Here is a 21,554-nt window from a genome sequence, read left to right on the forward strand (position 1 = left end):
GCTGGCCAAGTGCCTGTGGGAAGTGCCTAGGCAGAAACACCCCGGCGGGGGGTGGGCGGCTCTCCTCTCTGGGGTGTCAGGGCCCCCTGCAAATCGGAGCTCTGCCCAGGTATTAGGTGAACATCTTTCGGTGATTTGGAAGTACATCCAAGGAGGAGAGGAGGAGGAGGAGGCAGCAGCAGCAAGGCCATGGGGCATAACAGCACATGGGCGAATGGGGCCTGAGAGAAGCTCAGACTTACCCATTGGCTAGTGCCTGGGTCTCCCAGAGCGAGAAGCAGGCCAAGACACTCAGCACCAGCAGCCCCCTGCGCCAAGCCCCTCTGGCCTGGGCTGCCTTCGGCATCTCCTCCCAGAGATCACACCACTTGCTGCGTCCGGTCGGCCAGCCTGTCTCTGGAAAAGTGAAGATTCAGAAGGATCCCAATCCACGGGGACTGAGTTAACCAAGGGATCACACTCCAGCCACATCAAAGGGGGTGATCCCGAGCTGAGAACAAGCAAGAAGAGGGTGAAGGTATCGATCCCACTTTCATGTCAAAAGTAGTATTTGCAAAGATTCCCCGGGGCGTTTTTCACACAGGGCTTTTAGCTCACATCTCCTCCAGAATGGAAGGTGTGCAGTCACATATCGGCTAGATTTACTCCGAAGTCCCTGCAAGCTATCGGAGAACACACTTCACACACAATTCGGGTTCTTCATTGAATGTTAGAGTGCAGCCTGATGAAAAAATCCACTTTGGGGGTTGGATTTTTTGGGCAACTTTGAACTCGCAGTACAGCCTCACAATAAACTCGTAGTAAAGGCTGCTGTGTGAAAAACGCCCTGGTGCCAAAACCACATCGGATATCATGGCGACACCATTGCAACACTGGTGATGGTGCCAGTTTGCAGTGCCCATCACCGGACTTCCAATAGTAGCAAGGGAAGCCGACATGAACTCCCGGAAATTTTCCACTCAGCATTTAATGTCACATATTAATGGTATATTCTCTATTTTATGATGGTATGTGACATCCAGTAATATTTGATTTCAATATCTAATATTTGACAGTATTTATATTTGGCATGCGATTGTATTTGGTATTTGAATGATTAATATTATATTTGGCCATTGGCATCTTATAGGATTTCATATCTGATACTTTCCAAAATCAAAACAGGATTAAAGCATTTCCCCCCTCAGTTTTCAACATGTTGGTGTTTTTTTTAAAGAAAAAATTATATTTAAGTTTCAAATTTCAAGTTCCAAATTTAAATAGTAAATCTGGAGCATTTCCAGATGGGACTTTTAGCTTGCTTCTCCTCTGGAATGGAATAGTGGCCAGATTTACCCCGAAGTCTCTGAAAGCTATCGGGGAGTACTTCACACATAGTTCAGGTTCTTTATTATGCGTTGGAGTGTAGCCTGATTTATGTGTGGAATAAAAAACCCACTTTTTGTGTTGGTTTTTGGGGACAAATTTGAACTCGCAGTATAGCCTTGCAGTAAACCCACAGTAAAGCCTGCTGTCTGGCAAATTTCAAAGTGCAGTAGAAATTTATCTGGATTTTCTTCATTTTCTTGCTTGTCTTTCAGAATCATTCCAGTATAGAATGGAAATAGATTTCTACCACAAAAGTGCTTCTGAACTGGACAGAGTGCTTGCCCTAGGCACTGAGTTGCTAAAGCTCCCAAACATCTGGTCTTAGTGGGAGGCAGGGTTGCCCGGCTGCCCCCTTCCCCTTCTGGAATCCCAGAGCCTGCCCGGGAGAGACACGAGCTCCTCTGAGTCTACCCACAGAAGTCAGATGTGGCACTTGCCACGGGGACACGGAAAACCAGCTGCCTGGCTGAGTCCAGCAGGCTTTACTGCCTGACCCCAAATAGTGCAAATCAGCTGCAGTATAGCCAAAAGAGATGTCCATTTTTACCATGTCAATTTTGACTCAGGTCTAACCTATCCTGGATGTTGATGCATTGGATTGGTTTAGCTTCGAAAAGTATAAGGTCGGACCCTCCATATCTTGGCAGACATCTTTATGCAAAGGTTTCCCAGCAGGAAGCTTCTTTGGAGGGCTCCCAATCCCCTGCTTGGGGGAAGGGGCAGGTGGGACTCCACCCCAGCCATCACCTGCCCCTCTTTTGGTGAGCCCCCCACCTGCCCGATAGCTGCCCCCTCTTACCTGCTGCAGCCAGGGGCGAGGCCAGCCTTCCTTGCACCCAGGGCCAGGGCCGGGAGCTGGAGAGTGCTGCAGGCGGGTCCAGGAGAAGAAGGGGGCCTTTATCTCCAGCAGCACCGGCCAGCTCGGGAGGCACCTGGGGGCCCTGGGATTGGAGCATCCCCTCCCACGTCAGGGCGGCTTTGTCCACTCACGCTGCCCATTCAGATCATGGAAACCCTCACCTGCCCCCCTCCCTGCTGCCGGTCAGAGCCTGCCCCCAGGCAAAAGAGCCTGGTCACATCTCCAGCCAAGTCGACCAGGACTCTGGCAAGCTTTGCTTTGACAAAGCCGGCTGGTTCACAATCTGGACCTCTGTGGGGCTGAGAGCCGCTTGCTGGGTGTGTGGTGTGTGTGTGTTGTGTGTGTGTGTGTGTATACTAGGGCTCCCTTGGCCTCCTCCCCACAGCACACATCCTTGCCCCCCCCCCTTGGTTCTTCTGCCCAAGCACCTTTCTGGCCTGCCTGACATCTCCCACCATTTCCTCCCTGCCTGGTTTGAAATTGGCTTGAAAGGACTTCTTCCCTCAAGAACCCTGTGACATCCGGTGGCTGGTGCTGTGAATTCTTGGCTAGGAAGCCCTAGCCCACCAGCCCTCAGCCATGGGTCCTCCCCGGATTTGTTGGACTACAACTCCCATCATCCCCAGCCACATTTATTTCAAAGATTCGTATTCGGTCCCTCCAATGCGATGCTGCTGCTCAGGGCAGCTCACAAAAACAGCAGCACAACCAACAACAGGACATCCGTGAACAAAATAGCTACAGGCAAGACCCAGTTAAAACTAAATTTTAAAGCTGAGAGTTAAAAAAATTAAAAACCCACCAGAGACAGCTGTGGATAGAACACTAAAAAGCCTTTCTAAAAAGATGGGGTCTAAAGGTTCTTTTTTAAAATCCCGAGAGAGGGAGGGAGCACAGTGAAGCTGGTGACTGAAGGATGGTGGGAGGCTTATGGGAGTTGTAGTCCAACCACATCTGGGGGCCTGCCCTAGACCTGGAGGGCTAGGAGTCGCAGCGGACTGTGTGCTTTGTGCTGGAGTCACAACAGAGCCCAAAGGAACTTGAGTGGGAATCAAGGCCTCGTTCACACGGGCCTTTTAAATCTGGGTTTTTAAATTCGGCTTTTCAGATTTGTTCTGATTTTTAACTAATTTTAAAGTGAGTTTTTAAGTTGCTTTGTATTGTATCTTTTTACTTTGTTTGTTTGTTATGATTGGATGTGTTTTGTGTTTTTATTGCATGTTTTAATCCTCTGTTGGGAGCTGCCCAGAGAAGAATTTGTTATGGGGCAGCTAACAAATAAATATCGTTATCATTATTATTCCCAAACATTTCAATAGTGTTGAAACGGGTTTGAATCTGCAGTGTGGCCGGCAACTACACACCACGGGCCAGAAATCTTCTTCCAAACTGCCTCTGACTCTAATTGGATGTAATGAGAATGTTAAGATATTGTAAAAACCAATAAAATTTTAAAAGCGGGGGGGGGGGGACTGCCTCTGACTCACTGACAACACTTGTGCCTCTTTCCAGCCTAAAGCTCTCAGTTGCCAACTGACTGCTCTGCTGCTATTGGCTGACAAAAGATGCCATGTTGCAAAAATGGCCGGTTCTCAAGACACCTCACGAGCAACACTCATGGCCTCCCGGGCTCCCGTCTGCTCATTTAAGGAGATGCTCGAGGGGAGCAACGAGCTCAAGGTTCCTTCCTTCCTTCCTTCCTTTTTCTTAGGGGGAGTTAAGGGCAGACTTCAGGGATGCCACGATGGAGGGACGGAAGGACAGAGACAGACACACACCCTCCTGCCCCCCACTTGCACGTCTTCTGGCTGGAAAAGGCTGGGGCTGGGAGGGCAGGCGTGAGGGGGCAGCTGATCGGCCGCCTTGCAGTGGTCCGGACATGTTTCTGCGTTACTAGGATGTGCCCCTCTGGGCTTCTGGGCCACTGGCCCCGCTCTCTCCTTTGTGCTTGCTCCGTCCCTGCTGGCATCTGCATCACGCTCCCACCCCACAGACGGATCTGCGCTGATCCCCACTTCCTGGTCTCTGGCTCATCCCTGCCAAGAATTCCAAGCCCCACAGCAGGTCGCTGTCCCCAGGCAAGACTGTCACTTACACACACACACCCCACATACATTTCACAAGGAAGCCTGGTATGTGTCACATTAGGATTCATGTGGCCTCAAAATAATGTGGGGTTGCCTCTCCTTCTCTCCACTCCAAGATTCACCCATAGATTTTTTGCACCCACTCCCCATAGTCCCCAAGGAAGTCTGGACCACCCAGGGCTCAGCCCTCAAAACATGTCAGCCTCCAAACATACACACACACCACACACACACACACACACCTTTATTGTTTCTTAGTGCAGATCCAACACACACACACACACACCATCTTTCTATCGTGTTTCACATCCAGAACTCTTCAGCAAAGTGTGTTCATCTTCACAACCATATTGTGTCATAGTGCCCACAATGCTTCCTATTTTCTGTGTGGAGGAGAAGCAAGGCTGGGAAAGAGCCACTTGGCTTCCTCTGCATGAGGAGTCCGTGGCAGTGGTGAGACCTGAACTCGGAGCTTTCAAGACTAGCTAGACCCCTGAGCCACGAGCGTGGCATTGCCCACAGTGCTCAAGCATATCAGAAACTGGGGTACGTCTGCATCATCACACAAAAATCCAAGGAACAGGCGAAAATATTAAAAGAGTGTATAGATACAGGTGAAAGAATATCATAGGCTTGGTACCCAAAGTCCAGTAATACTGCAAGAATATCAAGGTTCCCCCCACTCTCCACATCTTCCCCACAAACTGCTCTGGACTTTCCCTGAATATCCAAAATATGCACATCTCTAGGTGGAGCTCCACTGGCAGAGAGGGGAATTTTACCTAAAACTTGGCCCTTTCTCCATCCCCTCTGTGGGGCTCCCTTATTTGAAACGGTCTTGGGGTTTTGCAGCAATTGTTTGCCAGAACCTAAGGGGTATACTCTTGGGTCAAATGGGCTGTAACCCAAAATTTGGCTTTAAAAAAGCCAAATCTGGCAACAAATCTGGGAACTTCCAAGCTCTTCATTTCAGTTCCTGGTTAGTATTTTCAGTCAGTACAGGTGCAGCTGTGAAGTGGGCCCTCTCAAAAATACGAATCAATATAGAAGCATATTTAACATGACAACCTTCAACTTAATCTCTAACTGCATATAGCACAATGCATGTGACGGCTAAATTTATCATTTGTGGGGCGGGGAGCAGATCTTTAAAACTAAAATAAATCATTTTTCATTTGAAAAGCACAGATTGCCGTGCTGGTCTGTTAGGAAATACCCCAAAGCCACCATCTGGTAATACCAGTGACGGATTTAGGCCCAAGCTAAGTAAGCTACAGTTTAGGGCCTCACATTATGAGGGGTCTCTAAATACAATCTCATACTGAGAGGGAGGAGGCAATGGCAAACCCCTCCTGTATACTACCAAAGAAAACCACAGGACTCTGTGGGCACCGGGAGTTGAAATCGACTCGACAGCACACTTCACCTTTAAATACAGACAAAACATGACTAAATGTCAAGTATGCAATAACTGGTTGGGGGGGGGAGGAAGTGGGGGGGATTCTAAAACAGACATCATTCATTCTCAGAAGATAAAATATACTGAAATGGCTACACAATGGGGATGTCTCCTAAAAAAAAATAAAAATGGTCCAGTGCTCACCAGAAAGTGATTACAAGTCACCTGGTATTACCATCCCCCCCCCCCCGAAAACTGCCCATAGGCAGAATATCCCAGGTTCAGTTCCTTCCTGGCAGCACCTCCAAGATAGGACTGGGAGGGAGACTCCTGCCTGGAACCTTGGAGAGCTGCTGCCAGTCTGTGTTAGCAATACAGAGCTAGGTGATCTGCCCCCCAAAAAACATAGAAACAACCAGGAATACGAATACGACAAATAGTTATATACCGCTTTTCAACAAAAAGTTCCCAAAGCAGTTTACATAAGATATAATTAAATACATGAAATGGCTCCCTGTCCCCCAAGGGCTCAGAATCTTAAAAAGAAGCATAAGACAGACCCCAGCAACAGCCACTGGAGGGATGCTGTGCTGGGGATGGAGAGGGCCAGTTGCTCTCCCCCTGCTCAGTGAAGAGAGTCACCGTTCTTGTTTTGTAAAGTGCCTCTTTGCTCCGGTTCAAAGACCAGACCAGCAACATGGCATCAGCGACTCCCTCCGACTTATCGGCCCGCCCAGTTCCAGCAGAGCAAAGCTTGGAGAAATGCTGCTCTCGTCAGTAGGGGCTGCTGTAAACTGTGGGCAGATCTTGGATCTGCTGGGACTCTGCACAGACTGGAGCCCTTAAGAACACCAGAACAGCCCTGCTGGATCAGGCCCCCCAAGGAAGCCCATCTAGCCCAGCATCCTGTTCCACACAGTGGCCCACCAGATGCCGCTGGGGAGCCCACAGGCAGTTGCACAGCATGCCCTTTTGGGCCCCACAACTAGCCACCCCCCACCCCGTAACTATGGCAGTGTGGGGCATTGTTGTTTGACTACAACTCCCATCATTCCCTGCCACAATGGCCCGGGGAGGCCCAGGCGTCTGAGTGCTGACCTTGGAGCAAGAAGGCCAGGCTTCAAACCCCCACTCAGCCAGGAGGCTGGATCGGGGCCCCTGGCTCAGTAAAGAGAGGCCTGTTTTCATGACATTTCCAGAGTGTGTGTGAACACGAGCAGAGGGGAGCAGGAGCGGAGGAGCTGCAGGCCTTACTCCCAGCTGCACGCTGGTCTGGCACATGAGGAGGGCTCTGGCCACACCATCTGGAACCCTGGGTTCTCAGCCAAAGGGTGTGCACCCCGCCACCTGCACACCATGCATGCGGACATCCAGATGGGCGTGCATATAAGTGGCCCGGCTATGAGCATTCCAACACCCGGATACCGTATTTACCCACATCGAAGACGGCTCTGAATTTAAGACCACCCCCTTAAAAAGCAGGGGTCACATACACTTATAGCTGCATTTACTCGAAAGGATCAGGACTCTGAATTTAAGACGACGACCTCCCGATGACCACGATCAAAAAACCTGGGAGGGGGACTAGTGGTCTTGGATTCGGGTAAATCCCGTCTGTTGCGAGCCCAGGCAGCAGGGCTGATCACGCCGCCTCGGCCAACCTCACAGGCTTGTTGCGGGTCAGCTCTGGGGGAAAGAACTAGGAGGAGCGCTGGCGGGAAGCCCGGGACTTCGGGACACGCTCCCCGACCAAGAGCCGCCTCGCACCTCTGGGTGTTTTTAAGGAAAAACCGGGAGACCCGGCTCGTTCACCAGGCTTCTAGTTCTTAGTGTCAAGGCTTCGCTCTCTTCCAGGTAAACTCTTCAACTGGGCTGAATGCTTTCATTGTGGTTTGTGTTTTAAAACGGTGAAAGGCCCAGAGACGTCTAAATGTGCGAAATCAGAAGTCAATCGAAAGCGGAGCTGCCCGTCCGGAGGGCGCCCGCTGCTGCCTGCCCGCGCCCCGCCGCCACCCGCTTCTCGGCTCTTCTTCGTTCTTCGGCGTGCAGCCAGAGGAGCCACATGGCCCCCGCCCGGCCGCCCGTGCCCCGGTGGCTGCTGGGAGATGTAGTCCTCCTCGGCCTCCTCCTTCCCGGGAGGGCTCCTGTGTGGCTGGCGGCGCGCTCCCTCCGCAGCAGCAGCAGCAGCACCCTCGGCTCGGCTTGCAAGCCTCGCCCGCCCGCCTCTCTCGCTGCCTCCTTCCCCGGGGCCCGGCGGGCGGCTGCGCTGGGCTGCGCGTCCTTCCCGAGGAGGCCCCGATCCCCCGCCTTGGCCTGTGCCCCCCCCCCGCCCCTGGCGCGCCCTGCTGGCTCTCTGGGCGCCCGGGGACTGGGGGCTGCTGCTGCTGCTCCCCCCCCGGTTGCCTTGCGCAGGCCAAGGGCAGGCGGCGTTGAGGGGCGCTGCTGCTCCTGTTCCCACGAGGATCCGGGCCCGCCACGGATGGCCGTGGGGGCGGCTGCGCAGGTGAGGAGGAGCAGGAAGGAGGCAGGAGGCTGGCTGGCGCCGCCGGCCGCGGCTTGGATGTGGCGGAGGGACTCTGCCTTCTCCGCCTGCACTTGCATGTCTGCCGGCGGGGCGGGGGGGGGGCAGATCTCGCGGCTGGCAGGGCGAAAGGCGGCGGCGGCGGCGGCAGGGAAAGGAGGCGGGCTGGAAGGAGGCCTGATGCGGCGGGGACGGGCGCGGAGGCTTCAAAGGCGCGCGAGAGCAATGCGCCCAGGGTTGCCAGGAGGAGGACCCCGGGAGGGAGGAGGGCCAGGCCCGCCACTTGGCCAGGGAGGAAAGGCGCGGCCAGGCTCCCAGCAGAGCCCCTGGGGAGGCTCTCCTGCGCGAGCCCCCCTCCTTGGGATGAATGAATGGGAGCTGTGTAGGAGGGCTGGCAGTGGCAGCCTGTGCAGGAGACCTTCCCCGTGGGCTGTGCCTTGGGTTGGAAAGAGAATGGGGACAGTGGTGAAGAAGTGCCCGATGGCCCCAGACCAGCTGGAAAGCGAGGCCCCCGAACAAGCTCTGCCTTTCCTCCTGGGCACTAGGCCGCTCTCCTGGGAACCCTCCAGCCTCTCACTCCAGGCGCAGGCGGGACGGTGGGGAGCCCTGGCCCCCCTCAAAGGCCTCTGCATCCGCCGTGACAGGCGCCGAAGGTGAGCCCCGATGGAGCTGTCAGGCTCCTGGGCCGAAGCCCCGGTGGGCGCAGAGAGAGGCGTTTGGGTGGATTCACACCACCCGCTAAGCATCAGGTGCCTGTTACTCGGCTTGGTGGTGGCTCTGCCCACAAGAAGGGGGGACCTCTGCCGAGCGGGGTCTTAACCACTTTCCTCAAAACTCTGGTGAGCTGCCATCGGATCCTGTGTGGGTAATGTTTGGGAGAATCCACCTATTCCTCGTGGGGGAAAGGGACTTTGGGTTGCTGCTGCATGGACAGAGGCAAAGAGACCAGGAGGACCAGTCCTGCGGTACCAACCCCCTCCACTGGCATGCGCATGTGCGCACACTCACAAGTTTTCGGATGTCCGCTCAGTTAATTGTAGATGCTGCTCAGGCTGAATCAGGAAGGCCCCACTCTGAATGCAGGTGTGCGCACACATTGCCTTGATCCTGCCGCCCAGAACAAAACTCATTCCGCCCAGAGATGAGAAAAATTAGAGGGACCACTGGCCCCCTCCCTCAGAGTGGATGCCGGGAAAGAGAAAACCGAGGGGGAAACAGGCGTCCCAAATGGCGCTTGGAACACGTTCTGAGCTCGTTCCGTTGGAACAACCGGCTTGACTGCTTGTTTCCGGCAGAACGCTCCGAGCATTTATGTTCCGTTTTGAGCTTGGAACAGAACGCAAATCCCGTTCCGTGCACACCCCTAGAGACCAATCGGAGGTGGGCCCACCCGAGAGGTTCTGCTGGTGCAGAAGAGCATGGCACCCTTGGCCACTTCAACACTGTTCAACAGTGACCGCTTGTGGCTCAGACAAACCCAGGTAGGGACTGATGGGGAAGTCCATAGATAGGTGGCAGAGCACATGACTTGCTTGTCCGAAGTCTGGGCTGGGTGGACCAGCGGTCTGACTCGGAATAGGGCAGCTGCATCTGTGGGCCTGCTGTTCCAGCATCTGTGTAGGGCCAGCCTTCGTATGGAGATGCACCAGGCTGGATTAGCCTGCATTCGGTCTCCATGAGCCCCTGGTGGCGCAGTGGTAAAACTGCCGCCCTGTAACCAGAAGGTTGCAAGTTCGATCCTGACCAGGGGCTCAAGGTTGACTCAGCCTTCCATCCTTCCGAGGTCGGTAAAATGAGTACCCAGAATGTTGGGGGGCAGTATGCTAAATCATTGGAAACCGCTTAGAGAGCTTCCAGCTATATAGAGCGGTAGATAAATGTAAGTGCTATTGCTATTGCTATGAGGAGCCAGAAGCCCAGGCACGGTGGAGGTAGCCACCCCTGTCCGTTGGTCCTCAGCGCCTGGCAATTGGGGATAAACGGCCTCTGAACATGGAGGCTCTTTGTATTCCTGCCCTCCATGAGCTTTGAAAAGCTGTCTATGCTCGTGTCAGTGAATTCCATCGCTTGGTTTTGCATTGTGTGAAGAAGCCCTTCCGTGGACTTGTCTAGATCTAGAACCTGCTGCTAATTAATTTCAGGGGATGTTGAGGTTCTTTCAGGACCCACCCCCGTTCCCGGGTTCTGGGGTACCGCATGCCTGGCAACTGCCCCTTCTGTTCCCTGCCATGCCGGAGTGGCTGCAAGGGACAAGAAGATGCAGAAGGATGCTGGGGTCTCCATTGGCAGAGGCCAGACTTTTGGGAAGGTAGCCGTCTAATGGCACAGCGGGGAAATGACTTGATTGGCAAGCCAGAGGTTGTTGCTTCGAATCCCCGCTGGTGTGTTTTTCAGACTAGGGGAAACACCTATATCGGGCAGCAACAATCTAGGAAGATGCTGAAAGGCATCATCATCTCAGACTGTGCGGGAGGAGGCAATGGTCAACCCCTCCTGTATTCTACCCAAGACAACCACAGGGCTCTTTGGGCGCCAGGAGTTGACACCAATTCGATGTCACACTTTGCCTTTGGACCCCCATCGCAACTGTGGTGAGCTCAGGATGGTCTTCCTTAGGAGCCCTCTCCCCATCCCTTTCCCCAGCAGTTTGGGAATCCCACCAAGGGAGCACAACTGGTGCTAGAACTGCAGGGGGGCAGAAGGACCTGGACCCCTCACCTTTTCTGATGGCTTCCTTAGCTACTGCTTTTAGAAGACTACTGGAGCCGGGCCATGGTTGGAGGGAGTCAGTGGGAGGGATTTCGCCTTGCCTTCCCCGTAATCTTAAGGACTGGCCGTGACGTCCCTTGATGGTGGTCAGGATGCCGACGGGAGGGGCTGTTGGTGGTGCAGTGGCAGAGCTCAGGTGCAGCCCCGGCAGCATCTCCAGTTCACCGCACCAAGGAGAGGCTGTGCTGCTGCCACCTGCCCAGGTGAGCCGGGGCTTGGCCATTCCCAGGTGCCTGGAAAGCTCAGTGTGGCACCCAAGTGAGGCTCTGGAGCAACGTGGCCAGGAGGGTGGGGCTGGCTGCTAGAGCCCAGGAGACATGGGCGAGCCCTGCAGTGGACTCTGCTGCACTGGATGGGCGGATGGTCTGATTCAGTCGGAAGCTGGCCATGGTGAGCCCTGGCAGAAGGTCCGAGGTGCAGTCGCTGCCATTCCCAGTTCAAAGCCTCTTGGGCAGCAGAGCCAGGAAGGCCTGAAGCCTTAGAGTGGTGCTGCCAGTCAGAGTAGACCGTTCTGGGCTGCGTGGGCCAGAGGGCTGAGGCGGTGGGAGGCCCAGGCGGGAGGCGTGGCCCAGAGGGCTGAGGTAGCGGAAGGAGGCGTGGCCCAGAGGGCTGAGGCGGTGGGAGGCCCAGGCGGGAGGCGTGGCCCAGAGGGCTGAGGCGGTGGGAGGCCCAGGCAGGAGGCGGGGCCCAGAGGGCTGAGGCGGTGGGAGGCCCAGGCGGGAGTCGGGGCCCAGAGGGCTGAGGTAGCGGAAGGAGGCGTGGCCCAGAGGGCTGAGGCGGTGGGAGGCCCAGGCAGGAGGCGGGGCCCAGAGGGCTGAGGTGGTGGGAGGCCCAGGCGGGAGTCGGGGCCCAGAGGGCTGAGGTAGCGGAAGGAGGCCTGGCCCAGAGGGCGGGGCCCAGGCAGGAGGCGGGGCCCAGAGGGCTGAGGCGGTGGGAGGCCCAGGCGGGAGGCGGGGCCCAGAGGGCTGAGGTAGCAGAAGGAGGCGGGGCCCAGAGGGCGGGGCCCAGGCAGGAGGCGGGGCCCAGAGGGCTGAGGCGGTGGGAGGCCCAGGCGGGAGGCGGGGCCCAGAGGGCTGAGGTAGCAGAAGGAGGCGGGGCCCAGAGGGCGTGGCCCAGGCAGGGGGCGTGGCCCAGAGGGCTGAGGCGGTGGGAGGCGGCTCCAGGTGCTCCTCGTTCCCTTTGAGCAGGCGTCGGAGCTTCAAGAAGGCGAGAGAGAGATTGGTCAGAAATGCACCCAGTTCTGCAGCCCCATTCCAGACAGGGCCTGTGCATGCTGCCGACTGGGTGCTCCTTCACACCCTTCCCCCTCTCTGGGGTACTCCTGGCCCAGTGCTGTAAGACGTGGTAACAAGATGGGCCCGTGGACAAAGCAGGGACGACGCTAATGGTTAGGAGTGGTAGGCATCTGGCGGGCAGGAGCTACTTATTCCAGAATACTGAATGCTAAGGGCAGTGACGTAAAAGAGAGAGGGGTGCACACTCTTACCTGGAAGTCTTTAATTCCACATGTGGGAGGGGAGGGTTAGTTGGGAGTGCCTTGAAAGGCACTTTGCACATGCTCAGGGGCACCGGCAGAGCGGCACTCTTCCTGTAGAGCAGGGGCAGGCAAACCTAGCCCTCCAGCTATTGTTGAACTACAACTCCAATCATCCCCAGGGATGATGGGAGTTGTAGTTCAACAGCTGCTGGAGGGCCACGTCTGCCTGCCCCTGCCTTAGAGGCCTGGCAGTGAAAGGAGGATCCGCGGCTGAGCTGTTGAGGCCCCCCGGGGTCGCTGGAAAGAGGCACCCTCCCCACGTGGCAGGGGTGGTTTCCTCCAAGGACCGAATTATTCAGCAGCCCTGGGGGAGCAGAGAGAGAGAGATTGGTCTGGAAGGGGAGAGGGAGAGAGAGGGAGATGGCGGGGTGGGAAGATGAAAGAAAGGAGGAAAGTGGCAGGCAGGAAGAGGAGGGGACAAAGCCGCGGGGAGGCCGTGTGGGGCAGCCCTCCAGGAAGTGCTGCTGGGTGCTCTGTGCAGGGAGACGGATGAGGGTGAAGAAGCGGGGCGGGGGGGGAGGCAGGCTGGGTGGGTCTCGCTCTGCTCTCTCCTCCTCCAGGATAATAAAAAGCATGGCACATCAGTTGGGCAGGGGAGGAGGAACTGGTTTTGTTTTTCCTTTGATCCAGCCTGGAAACCTTACTTGGGGGGAACAAAGCAGCGCATTGTTAGTTTTGAAAACTGCTTTGGAGAAGCTTTTTGAAAAGCGGCTGGGCTGGCCCTTTGGGGGGTGTTGGAGGAGGAGGAGTCCCTTTAGAAACCGAAAGCGAGAGAATTGCTGGGTGAGCCACTTCTCCGGCCCCCCATGGCAGGCATGGCGTCGAACTCCCAGCTCTGGGGTGGGTGGAGGCAAAGGGCACCGGCCCCTGAGAAGCCCTCCGGCATGACCCCCCTTCCAACGATCGGGGGCTGCAGAAGAGCCCGGCCATCCTCTGTTGAGCGCACCCCCCTGTCGCGGGGGGAATGGGGCTCATACGGGGCCACTTCCCAGCAGGGGGTGCTGGGCCTCTTGCTCTTGGGGCCCGGCAGTGTGGGGCTGGTCTCCTGTCCAGGCCTGTCCTCCTTCCGTCCAGACGTGCCGGCGGTGCCACCCTAACCCTAACCCTGGGAAAGCGCCTTCCCTTCGCCCTGTGAGCGGCTTCTTTCCAGAGAAGGACTCGCTTCACATCTCTTCTCGGTCAGTCTGAGCTTCGGAGCCTGGTGACGCCTCCTCCTCCTCCTCCTCCTCCTCCTCTTCCTCGGAGAGGTCTCCCTCATTCGTAGGCTTGGCAGGTTCAGGGGCCTTGATCCTGACTCTTTGTCAGAGGAGTCACTGCCTGGGGGCTGGATCGCAGCCCCAACTAGTGTGGAAGCTGTACGCTGGGCTGAGGAGGACACAAACTTGGGTCCCCAGGTGTAGTTGGACTACAACTCTCATCATCCATAGCCATTGTGCCTATGGATGATGGGAGTTGTAGTCCAGCACCACCTGGGGAACCAAGTCTGAGAAGTCCTTTCTTAGGGCCTGACAGTACTCCAAACCACCACAGAGGAGCATGAGCGCACATGTCTCCCGCCTGCTACCGGCTGTACCGACGCTTAACCAGCTTAAGAGGGCTGCTTTCTCCCAACTGCTCTTCTCCATGTGGTTAAACTGAGCAGAAGTCAAACTCTGCGTGGATGGAAGCTTGGACGAATTATCCCTGCCCCACCTGCTACGATTTGACTGCAGCTTGACAGCCTGTTGTGGGGAGAGGCCTGCACACCCAGGCTCTCCCCCCACACATTAAGGGGACTGGTTTGGAGTATTGCCTGCATACCATAGTTGTGGTAGGCCCAGGAAGGCTTTGTAGAAGGTGTGAAGCAGTGCGTGGATTTTGTGGTTTCTTGTCTGGAAATGTTCCTGGCATGTGCATTTAGTTTGTCAGACGATCCACTGGGCATCTAGATATAAGGCCCATTCACATGTTTTACTTATCTATTTATCATATTGATATACTGCCTGATATGTGTATCCCTAAGCAATGTACATAATTTAAAATATAACAAATATAAAACAGGAGAAAACTGTTAAAACAATTTTACGATATAAAACAAGCAATTTAAAATTAATTAATTGGTTTAAAAGCCTGAGAAAACAGATGTGTCTTAAGGGCCTTTTAAAATGAGTGTTCTGTTCAACACTTATACGACGAGTGTATAGTGTACACCGATACAGCCATTCACCTGTTAGGCTGAACGCAGGTGCAGAAGTCCGTGTCCTGGCTGTGCCATGGATTTGAAGGGCCTGTATCCAGGTTCACTTCTAATAGGAACACAAACACACGAGCAAGTATGCGGACACCTGCACGCTCGTGCAGCATAATGTCTGAATTGGGCTGTAGTCTCCAGAAAGTCTGGATTATTTCTAAGTGTGTGTTTGTGTGTGTGTGTGTGTATGTGTCAACTAGGCTCAGCTTTGGCACACTGGTGCCAATCCATGGAATCACACACACATCAATACAGAGTAGGGATGTGCTCGAATAGCCTGGCCAGGGAGTGGTTCCCTTAAAACGTAGGTAAGCAGTTCCTTCCCTGCTTGTCTGCCGGCCCGCCGCATTTCCAGCGGCAGTGCCCGCTCTCCGAAAGGTGGCACAGCAGCGGTGCTGTTCCCTTCCGCCTCCGCACGGTGCCAGCAGGCACAAGTCGGCCATGTTCATGCCCCGTGTGTGCCAACGCCACACGGAGGCTGCAGGGACCAGCACTGCAGCCGTGCACAGCTGTCTGGAGAGCGGGTGCTGCCGCCGCTGCCAGAAAAGCGGAGGGGCGCTGGGTGAGCAGATGAGGGGCAGCGTGCCTGCTTTGGAAGGGCACCGCCCCCCGCCCCGCCCAACCAGCTTGAACCCTGGCGCCTGAGCCGGTTCGGCACTTGCCAGAAGAAGCGCCCAAGCGGCTCATGCACACCCCAGCACAGAGCACAACGCCTCCCAACTTGCAGGTGGACTTTTGTCGTTGCAGGTGCCATTGCGGAGTGAGGACGCAGCTCTTTATCTCTCCCCAGAGCGGTGGAAGGGCTGGACAGTGCCCGAGGACGCCATGAGGGAGAATTACGGAGCCACCATTGCTCTGGGTAAAGTTGTGTGTTCACGCAGCATGTTCATCCGGGGGTGACTACAAACGGCACAGACAGGAGTTTGTGTCATCAGAAACCTTTCAAACATAGTGCTTCATTGTGGAGACAATTCGCACATGCACTGATGAGGCAGCCGTATGCCAGCATGTGTGAATCAGCCCAGAGAGGGGCTCAGGTGCTTTGCCTCTAGGGTGCCCCCCCAGTACCCCCCCCCAGCACATGCATGGAACGATGCACGGCAACTTGGGTCCTTTCTGTCTTGCAGGATCCCCGGTTGGCAAGCCTGAGATTGTCTCCCAGACTGAAGAAGGCAGGCCGCTTCCGGTCAAGGGTCAGGGGGATGCAGAGCCCAGGGAGCCGCCTGACAGCACTGATGCAGGTCAGGGGGCGGGTCTAGGGACCCTCACATGACAAACCGCCTGGGCTTCTGGACTGGGATCCGTCTGGAGTGACAGTGTGTGGACCAGTCCCAATGAAGCGAAGTGCAGGCCGAGAGGCGTGATCCCGGGTCCTGCGCGGGTGCAGTGCAGTCTGGGAGCAGCGCCCTGCACCCTTTGCGCATGGCCAGAGATCCTAGGACGCGCACTGCTCAGATGGCCTGGTGCAGCTGCTGGAGCTAGCCTCTGTCCAGGACATCAGCAAGAGACTTTGCAGGCGGGGTGGCCTGGCATCTGCGGGACCCTCCCCTTTGCTTTCTGGGTGGCCGAGCGGAGGGAGGGCCTTCAAGCCTGGATGTGAGCTACTTCTTGCTGAGTTTGGACTTCTTTTTAAAGCTTACCAGGCTCTGCACATGAGTGTAGTAGTTCAAGACCTTGGCCTGAAATTGCAGGTTGGAAACAGGGCTGTGATGCTCTTTCGTTCTCTCTCTCTCTCTCCTTCCTCAGCAGGAGCTGTGCCTGCGGAGAGCGAGGGCACCACACAGAATGGGCAGCAACCCGGGGAGGCCCAGAGGAGGGCAGAGGAACCAAGGGGCTTGGAGAGAAGCTGCCCAGGTAAGGAACCTGGCCGCCTTGTCGGCAGGATGGGGCCCGCAGCAGAGGGAGCAGCCCTGGGCAGGCAGCTGCCAACATCTCAATGCAAGCAGGTTGAAACGCCCCCACCTCCCTGGGGCTGCTTTGCTTCTGTTCTTGGTCTCCTCTCCGAGGGTGGCAGCATCGCTCGGCCTGCCACCTCTTGCTTCTGCCCCGGATGGTGCCCCACAGGGCTGAGGCCCAGAACCCTGTTCTACGTGCTAGGTTTCAGTCTCAGAGCAGGGGAATCTGGGTTGGAAAAGAGGCAACCACTGTGAGACATGATCGAGGTGTGTAAAATTATGCATGGATGGAGAGGAATTCTTCTCCCTTCTCACAACACTAGAACCAGGGGTCATCCCATGAAACTGAAGGTGGGGAAATTTAGGACCAACAAAAGGAAGTACTTTTTCTCACAGGGCATAATTAACCTATGGAATTCTCTGCCACGGGATGTGGTGATGGCCAGGGGTGTAGTTCTGCTATACTGAGTGGATGCGTACCTCCTAGCAGCCTCGGTCAGTGTCGTACTGGAAGTGGCTGGTGCTTGTGTGTGACATGCGTAGGAGCACCGGCCATTTCTGGCACGACACTGACCGGGGCTGCAGGGAGGTATGCTGCAGCCCTGCTCCAGTGTTTTTGGAGACAGTCAGGGGCGTAACTACTATTAGGCAAGGGGAGGCGGCTGCCTGGGGGCCCCCCCGCGCCTCGAAGGGCCCCCCAGAGAGGCAAGTCACATGACTATATATTGTGATGTGTGTGTGTGTGTGTGTGTATCAGCGAGGGGCCCATTTTAAAATTTTGTCTCTGGGCCCCCTCCAGCCTTGTTACGCCCCTGGAGACAGTGCCAGTGGGGAAGCGGGGAGGGGGGCGGGGAGGAATGGGGACCCTCCCTCTTCCTCAAAGGTAACACACACACACACACACACACACCTGCTTCCCAGGAGTGCACAGACCTGTTTGTGCCCATCCCTCCCGCTCCCTGCACATCTGCATCTCTCCCAAGTCCTCTTTTCTGTCCCAACAGGCGAGTGGCTGATCCGGACCGTGAAAGTGGAGGCCGAGGACTACTCGGAGTGGCCCGCTGGGCTGAGCGCGGAAGTGCTGCTCTCGGGACTGCCTGTGGGGGGCGCCTGCAAGTCTGAGGCCCTGAACCCCGGGGAGGAGTACAGCCCTCAGGGGGCCCTGGGCGAGCTCTCCGGCCTGGCCCTGCAGCAGTGGCAAATGCTGAGCGAGGAGAAGCCGCTGGGCTGCCCCAGATGCGAGCAGCCCGGGGGGGCCCTCGGGGGCGGCCAGGGGGACCCCCGCCCCCGGCCCTTTGCGTGCTCCCAGTGCGGCAAGGCCTTTGGCAAGAAGGCCCACCTGACGCGGCACGCGCGCGTGCACACCGGGGAGCGCCCCTTCGCCTGTGCCCACTGTGGCCGCTGCTTCTCCCAGAAGATCCACCTGGGCTCCCACGAGCGCGTGCACACCGGGGAGCGGCCCTTCCCTTGCCACCGCTGCCCCAAGAGCTTCCGCAAGAAGACCCACCTGGTGCGCCACCAGCTCACCCACACGGGGGAGCGCCCCCACCCCTGCCCCCTCTGCACCCGGAGCTTCGTGCATCGCCGGCACCTCCTGCGGCACCAGCGCCTCCACCAGGAGCCTGCGGGGCCGAGGCGGGCTGCGGAGGCCTGTCACGGGGGTCCTGGCGGCAGGCAGGATGCGGGGCCCTGCGGGGAGCTCCAGCCCCTGGGCCCGGTCGCGGCCCTCTCCCTGGAGCTGGGCCCGGCCCTCGGCCCTGGCCGGAGCCAGAGCCACCTGGGGCAAAGCGCCGTCTCCTACCAGGGGGTGCCTGAGCCGGGGCCGGGCCCCGCCTCCTACCTGGGCCCTGCCGAGCTGCATCCAGGGTCCGTCCTTCTGAAGGCCCCGGCCGAAGAAGAGCTGGGCCGCGTGGCCGGCATGGACCATCCCCGGCAGAGGGAGGCCCTGACCCCCAGCCTGGCCGCCTACCCTGAGCAAGCGCTTTGCGGAGCCCTCTGTGGGGTGCAGGCCGAGGCGGCGGGGAGCCCCCTCTGCATGGGGCAAGTGAGCAAGACCGAGCCGGAGGAGGAGGAGGCGGAGGAGGCGGCCAGCCGCTGCCCGCGGCCAGAAGAGAAGCCCTTTGTGTGCGCCGACTGTGGGAAGGCCTTCGCCTGGAGGAAGAACCTGGCTTCCCACCAGCGGCTGCATGCCGAGGGCGGGCGCCCGTTTGCCTGTGCCGAGTGTGGGAGGGGCTTCAGCGATAAGCGCCACCTGACCGCGCACTTGCGTGGGCACATGGGCTTGCTGCCTTATGCGTGCCCACACTGTGAACGGAGCTTTGCGCACCGGGCCGGCCTGGCTGCCCACCAGTGTGGGGGCCACAGCGGGCAGCGCCCCTTTGCCTGCGGCGAGTGTGGCCGCAGCTTTGCCCACAAGCGCCACCTGCAGAGACACCGGCGCAACCAGCACTCGGCCGAGCGCCCCTTCTCCTGCGCGCAGTGCGGCCGCACCTTTGGCACCCGAGCCAGCCTGCTGGCGCACGTCAAGTCGCATGCTGGCCAGCGCCCCTTTGCCTGCCCGCTGTGCGGCCGGGCCTTCAGCCGGAAGTCGCACCTGGCCCGGCACGAGGCCGTGCACACGGGGCTGCGCCCTCACGCCTGCGCCCAGTGCCCGCGCCGCTTCAGCTCCAAGACCAACCTGGTGCGGCACCAGGCGGTCCACACGGGCCTGCGCCCCTACATCTGCACCCACTGCGCCCGGAGCTTCAGCCGCAAGACACACCTCTTGCGGCATGAGCGCACCCACACCAGCGCCCCCTCTTGGCCTGCTGCCATGCCCCAGAGTGCTCTGCCCCAGCAGCAGCAGCAGCAGCAAGAGCAGCCATTGATCTTCCCCATGGCTTTTGAATCCACGTGGCAGTGACCCCGTGGCTCCTGGCCGGCAAGTGTCAGGTCTGCCTAAAACAACATCGACAACAACACACACGACACCCTGCCACATTTGCACCCTGATCCCAATGCTGGCATCCTGAACCAGCTGCATTTTGAGCAAATGTACATACGTTTGCTTATTGCATCATTGGAATGGCCATGGCCTTAAGAGAACGGAGCTTTGCCTCATTTATTTCCCAGTGGCAAGTCTTGGATGCAGGCAACAAACTCTACAGAGCCCTGAACCCCTCCACCCTCACCCTTCGTGGCAGGAAGCTGTCCTCGGCTCCACATGCAGCTTCTGTGGTTTCACCACGGATTGGTCGCATACTTTCAAGCCCATCCTCACCGCTTTGAGGGCTAGAAACTTCTCTTTGGGTGGGTGTGGGGAACATGGAGACTAAGATTCGGAGGCTGCTAAAGCCAAAGGTGACTTGTGGGTGTTTGCAGAGAACCACGGAATACGTACAGATCTGAGTATACTTACCTGTCAGCTTGATTGTATTTGGGGAAACAAGCACTTGAATATCCCAACATTTTCATCTTTTAAAAACTATGGAACATTTTCAGTAACCGAAACCAATCAATTTAGTAGCATAATAAAGCAAATGTAAATTACGTTTTTTAAAAAACCCTTCTATGATGTAAACAAAAATAAAGTGATTTAATTCTGACCATGGTCCTGATTCTTATGGGGTGGAAGGCAGCAGGGCTTAGGAATAAGTAACCAGGTCAACTTCCTACCAGCATCCCCTCTAACAGGGAATTCCAGATGTTGTTGACTACAACTCCCAGCATCCCCAGCTGTTTTGGCCTTTGGCTGGGAATTATGGAAGTTGTAGTCAATGTCCGAGATAACCTGCCCTCTGGGCATTGACAGTATCTAGTATGAAGTCCTTTCTGGCTCATCTCCTTGTGCCTCCCGGCTCTTGCCAGTTTCTTTCACACATGCACAAAGATCTGCATTTTAGGAAGAGACAAGACTGCAAAGGTTTCCTGGTTTACCTCATCATGTCTTGAATACACCTTACATTTTTTTAAATTTGCTGCAACTCTTTGGAAGCATCATGCATTCTAATACCAATACACCTCATGATTTGCATAAGGGCCTCATCCGCAAAGCATTCATGGTCTTCGCTTTGGAACAGCTGAGAGCTCCAAGGCAAGGGTGGGCAGATCACTCCCCCCCCCCGCTGCCTCCAATGTAACGTGGTTAAAGTGGCCCACTGGCCAATTCCCAGTGGATCCTCTGGTGCCTGCCAGTTGCAGGGATTCCTGCGAAGCATGCTGGGACCAGGCAAGCCTCCATCTGGTCCTCCTTAAAGAGTGCAGCCTCAGGGTCACTGAACCCAGGTGCGTAACACCTTACCTGTGAGGAGACCTTGAGTGAGCTCTCTTGCTTTGTAAACTGGAATCAGGTTGTGCGACCTCGCGCGTTCCGATTCCAAGCAAAGGCCAGCCACAAAGTCTGCCCTTCCCTGCTGTCAGGAGGTTGGCAACCTTGTTGCTGGGCCCAGACTGAAGCCCTGCGCTTTTGATCTCCGGCCAATAATAGAATAGGTCAGGCTTGTCATTGGCCCCGACCTCTGTCGCCTGCTTGCAGAGGCAGTAAAAGAAGTGGCAGGATATCTCGTGGATGGGAGGCCTGGCCTCAAGTGGCCCAAGGAGTGGAGGAGGGAGGACGCTGCTGTGTCCCCAGAGGCTGAGCACATTTTGAATGGACCTGAATCTCAGACTGGCAGCAAGCCGAGGGAAAGACCTTGCTGTCTGGGCCTCCATTAGCCTCCTAGATTCCTCCAATACCTTGTCCCACTATTATTTTGCTTCCTTACTTTTAATCTGGCTTAAAGATGTATTACACCAGAGGTCTCCCACCTCCCTTATACACTCCGTGCATTTTTATCTGTGGCCCAGTGTGTGGATTTCAATGCATGTTAATAATTAGGAATGCGGAATCAAATACGTCCTATTCAGACATT

General features: G+C 56.5%; 2 protein-coding genes across 7 annotated transcripts in view; one reads left to right on the forward strand and one right to left on the reverse strand.

The window, feature by feature from the left end:
• The window catches only part of LOC128331382 (SCO-spondin-like), a 126,140-nt gene extending 123,816 nt beyond the window's left edge, over window positions 1–2,324 (reverse strand). Inside the window, exons 1-2 of the mRNA XM_053264726.1 lie at window positions 2,168–2,324; window positions 243–396 (exon numbers count right to left, since the gene is read on the reverse strand). Coding sequence (XP_053120701.1) covers window positions 243–396; window positions 2,168–2,324 — 311 coding nt within the window. The remainder of the gene's footprint in view (window positions 1–242; window positions 397–2,167) is intronic.
• A 5,114-nt stretch (window positions 2,325–7,438) lies between these two features.
• On the forward strand, window positions 7,439–20,249 carry LOC128331788 (zinc finger protein 467-like). 6 transcript variants are annotated; one of them, XM_053265669.1, is made up of 5 exons: window positions 7,439–7,567; window positions 15,518–15,629; window positions 15,898–16,011; window positions 16,517–16,624; window positions 17,670–20,249. In XM_053265669.1, exons 2-5 carry the CDS (start codon window positions 15,596–15,598, stop codon window positions 19,565–19,567), a joined length of 2,154 nt encoding a protein of 717 aa, XP_053121644.1. In that variant the 5' UTR covers window positions 7,439–7,567; window positions 15,518–15,595; the 3' UTR covers window positions 19,568–20,249. The 6 variants fall into 6 exon arrangements, with proteins under 6 accessions (XP_053121644.1, XP_053121639.1, XP_053121640.1 ...); XM_053265664.1 differs by lacking the exon at window positions 7,439–7,567 and adding an exon at window positions 7,739–8,216; XM_053265665.1 differs by lacking the exon at window positions 7,439–7,567 and adding an exon at window positions 7,739–8,216 and having other exon boundaries at window positions 16,520–16,624.
• Window positions 20,250–21,554: the final 1,305 nt, after the last annotated feature.

Source organism: Hemicordylus capensis, chromosome 6 (genome assembly GCF_027244095.1).
Source record: "Hemicordylus capensis ecotype Gifberg chromosome 6, rHemCap1.1.pri, whole genome shotgun sequence".
Taxonomy (NCBI): domain Eukaryota; kingdom Metazoa; phylum Chordata; class Lepidosauria; order Squamata; family Cordylidae; genus Hemicordylus; species Hemicordylus capensis.